We start from the raw sequence: 2,500 nt of genomic DNA, 5'->3' as shown, positions 1-2,500 counted from the left end.
GGTACTCGGCCAGCAGCTCCTCCACGGCTGCAGAGTAGAGCCACTCCTTCTCGGTCCTCTTGGTGTACCCCGGGACCTCCTCGTTCTTCTTGTTAAACTTCAGGTTCAGGCCCACGTTGGCCTTCTGCTCCCCATGAGGGCTGGAGGTACGGGGGGGGGGGGGGGGGGGCGAGGGGGCGAGGGAAGGGGGAGAGGGGGTAGATGCTTAGAGATGGCTAACACACCACACTTCAACCCAAAAAGCAGACTGGAAGGCCAACAGGCCTTGTGTGGTTGAGGTTTTGAGAGTTTTTCATGCTTTTCTGTGTAATTCCAGACTGTTAAGACATGTATGTCAGGTCAGGTATGCTCCTGCCATTGCCTTTGACCAAGACACTGGCCTCAGCACTGCACAAAAGAATCTCCCCCTAAGTCAGTACATCTCTGAGTCAGTGTCTCCTCAAGTCTCCCCAACTCCTCGAGTCAGTGCATCTCCCTGGGTCATCGTCTCCCTGAGTCAGTGTGTCTCCCTGGATCAGTGTCTCCCTGAGTCAGTGCCTCCTCGAGTCAGCGTGTCTCCCTGGGTCAGTGTCTCCCTGAGTCAGTGCCTCCTCGAGTCAGTGTGTTGCTCTGAGTCAGTGTCTCCTCGAGTCAGTGCATCTCCCTGGGTCAGTGTCCCCCTGGGTCAGCGTCTCTCTGTGTCTCGATGTGGCTCAGTGTGTCCATCTCTCCCCGTGCTGGTCTCCCCGTGTGTGTGCTGGGCTCTCAGTAGGGACGGACTCACTTCCTCTTGGAGCCTCTTCCGATGAAGATGCTGCCAGAGAACCTGGACACGAGGTAACTGGTGACGCCCAGCCGAGACGCCAGAACATAGCCCGGGCTGTACTTCACTGAGTACTTCTGCAGGAGGGAGAGAGAGAGAGAGGCAGAAGGAAAAAAGGAGGGAAAGAGAGAGTGAGTAGGGGAGGGCGAGAAGAAAGCAGGGGTACGGGTTGCGGGGCGCCCCTGTGAGTCTGGGGGGGCTGGACTCACATGCTGGTTCTGCATTAACGCGTCGAGCTGTGGTTCACAAGGCACAGTGAAAACCACCCGGACCCGTCCCTCGCTGATGACATCAGCAGACTCCTGAACCTGCGGGCGATTGCAGATAATCGTTATCGGTCGTGCGACTGCATTATCGTTTCTCAAAAGGGCAGGTAGCCGTAAATCGAGCGTGCGCTTCTTGCACGTCCGTCGGAACTGCACTTTTCCCCCTGGAGAAACCGCTGCACTTTGACCTCTGATCTTTGCAGTCATGCTCGCATTTTAAATCTTTCCGGATAACAGAGTCCACAAAACGCCAGTAATAGGTAAGAGAAAACAGGAAGTCTGATGCAACTAATTCGATTTAGAATTAGATAAAGTTCTCTCTCACATATTAACGGAAGCTATGAGGCAACAACTCACACAAGGACTCGTGAAGGATTACTAAGAAGTTAAGAAATCTTTTTACTAATAACCACACTTTCCCATTTAACTGTGCGGTCTCTGTAATCCCACAATGCAGCACTCATTTTCTACGTCTAAATGTCCGAGTGGCAGAAGGTGTACAGAAAACTACATTACCCAGAGGGGGTCCTGTGCGGTACTGACCTCTCCCATAGCCCCATAATAGGGGTTCCCCACCATGAAGACGATGGTCGTCGGTGGAAACAGCTCCTCCAGGGTTCTGAAGCGGGAGAAGGCGGGGTCGAAGGCCTTGATGTCCTGTGCGTACACACGCGCGCACACACACACACACACATAAACACACACACAAATGAGAACTCGAGCTGCCATTTGCAGTCAAATGCACTATGGGGAATACCCCGTCGCCTTGCCGCTGGTTACCTTGACGATGGTCTGGTAGGCGAAGGGCAGGACCTGCTTGGCCCACTGTTTCTCCAGGCGCACCTGGCCGCTGTGGCCCACCACGTACTTCCTTCCTGTCAGCAGCTGCCCATACAGCACAACTGCAGTCTCGTTAATGATGATCCCCTTCCTCTTAGAGAAACTGCCCAATGGGAAGCAGGAGACAACAGGAAGAGGGAAGACAAGATCACAACACTGCACAGGTCACATTGTTAATTATTTTGGCAGGCAGTTAAAAGGGGAATTGAGGACCATGGTTTATTAGTTATGAAATGGAAAATGAGATTAGTTCTTGTGGACAGCAGAAATTACGACTAATTACTGGATTACTGCTTGAAGAGTTTACATTGAGGGGACTGGTAACAGGGTGTGGAATGGAGGTGGAGATGATTGGTTGTGGAGGTGAGGGGGAGGCGGGGTTTTGCGTACTGTTCAGTGACGGTCTGCACCTCCTTCAACCAATCCTTCTGCTCCTTGTCACTCAGGTAAGCCACCTTGGTGGGCGGCGGCGTGTTGCCTAGATACAGCGTCTGCACTCCTGGGGCCTCCTCCAGGCTGAACCTGCAGGAGCAGAGAACACCTGAGCTCCACTGACAATGAGACACTCCCACTGTCACTGAGACAAACCCAC

General features: G+C 53.3%; 1 protein-coding gene across 3 annotated transcripts in view; it reads right to left on the bottom strand.

Annotated features, from left to right (window-relative positions):
- The window catches only part of xrn1 (5'-3' exoribonuclease 1), a 23,643-nt gene that overhangs the window by 10,760 nt on the left and 10,383 nt on the right, over positions 1-2,500 (bottom strand). For all 3 annotated transcript variants that reach the window (XM_035421846.1, XM_035421844.1, XM_035421845.1), the window contains exons 20-25: positions 2,299-2,430; positions 1,849-2,011; positions 1,612-1,725; positions 1,012-1,110; positions 764-879; positions 1-140 (exon numbers count right to left, since the gene is read on the bottom strand). The exon at positions 1-140 is cut by the window's left edge and continues 7 nt beyond it. In XM_035421846.1, the coding sequence (XP_035277737.1) occupies positions 1-140; positions 764-879; positions 1,012-1,110; positions 1,612-1,725; positions 1,849-2,011; positions 2,299-2,430 (764 nt within the window). The remainder of the gene's footprint in view (positions 141-763; positions 880-1,011; positions 1,111-1,611; positions 1,726-1,848; positions 2,012-2,298; positions 2,431-2,500) is intronic.

Source organism: Anguilla anguilla, chromosome 6, assembly GCF_013347855.1.
Source record: "Anguilla anguilla isolate fAngAng1 chromosome 6, fAngAng1.pri, whole genome shotgun sequence".
In the NCBI taxonomy this organism is placed as follows: Eukaryota; Metazoa; Chordata; class Actinopteri; order Anguilliformes; family Anguillidae; genus Anguilla; species Anguilla anguilla.
The sequence above is the reverse complement of the archived record's forward strand: the minus strand, read 5'-3'. Positions and strand labels throughout refer to the sequence as shown.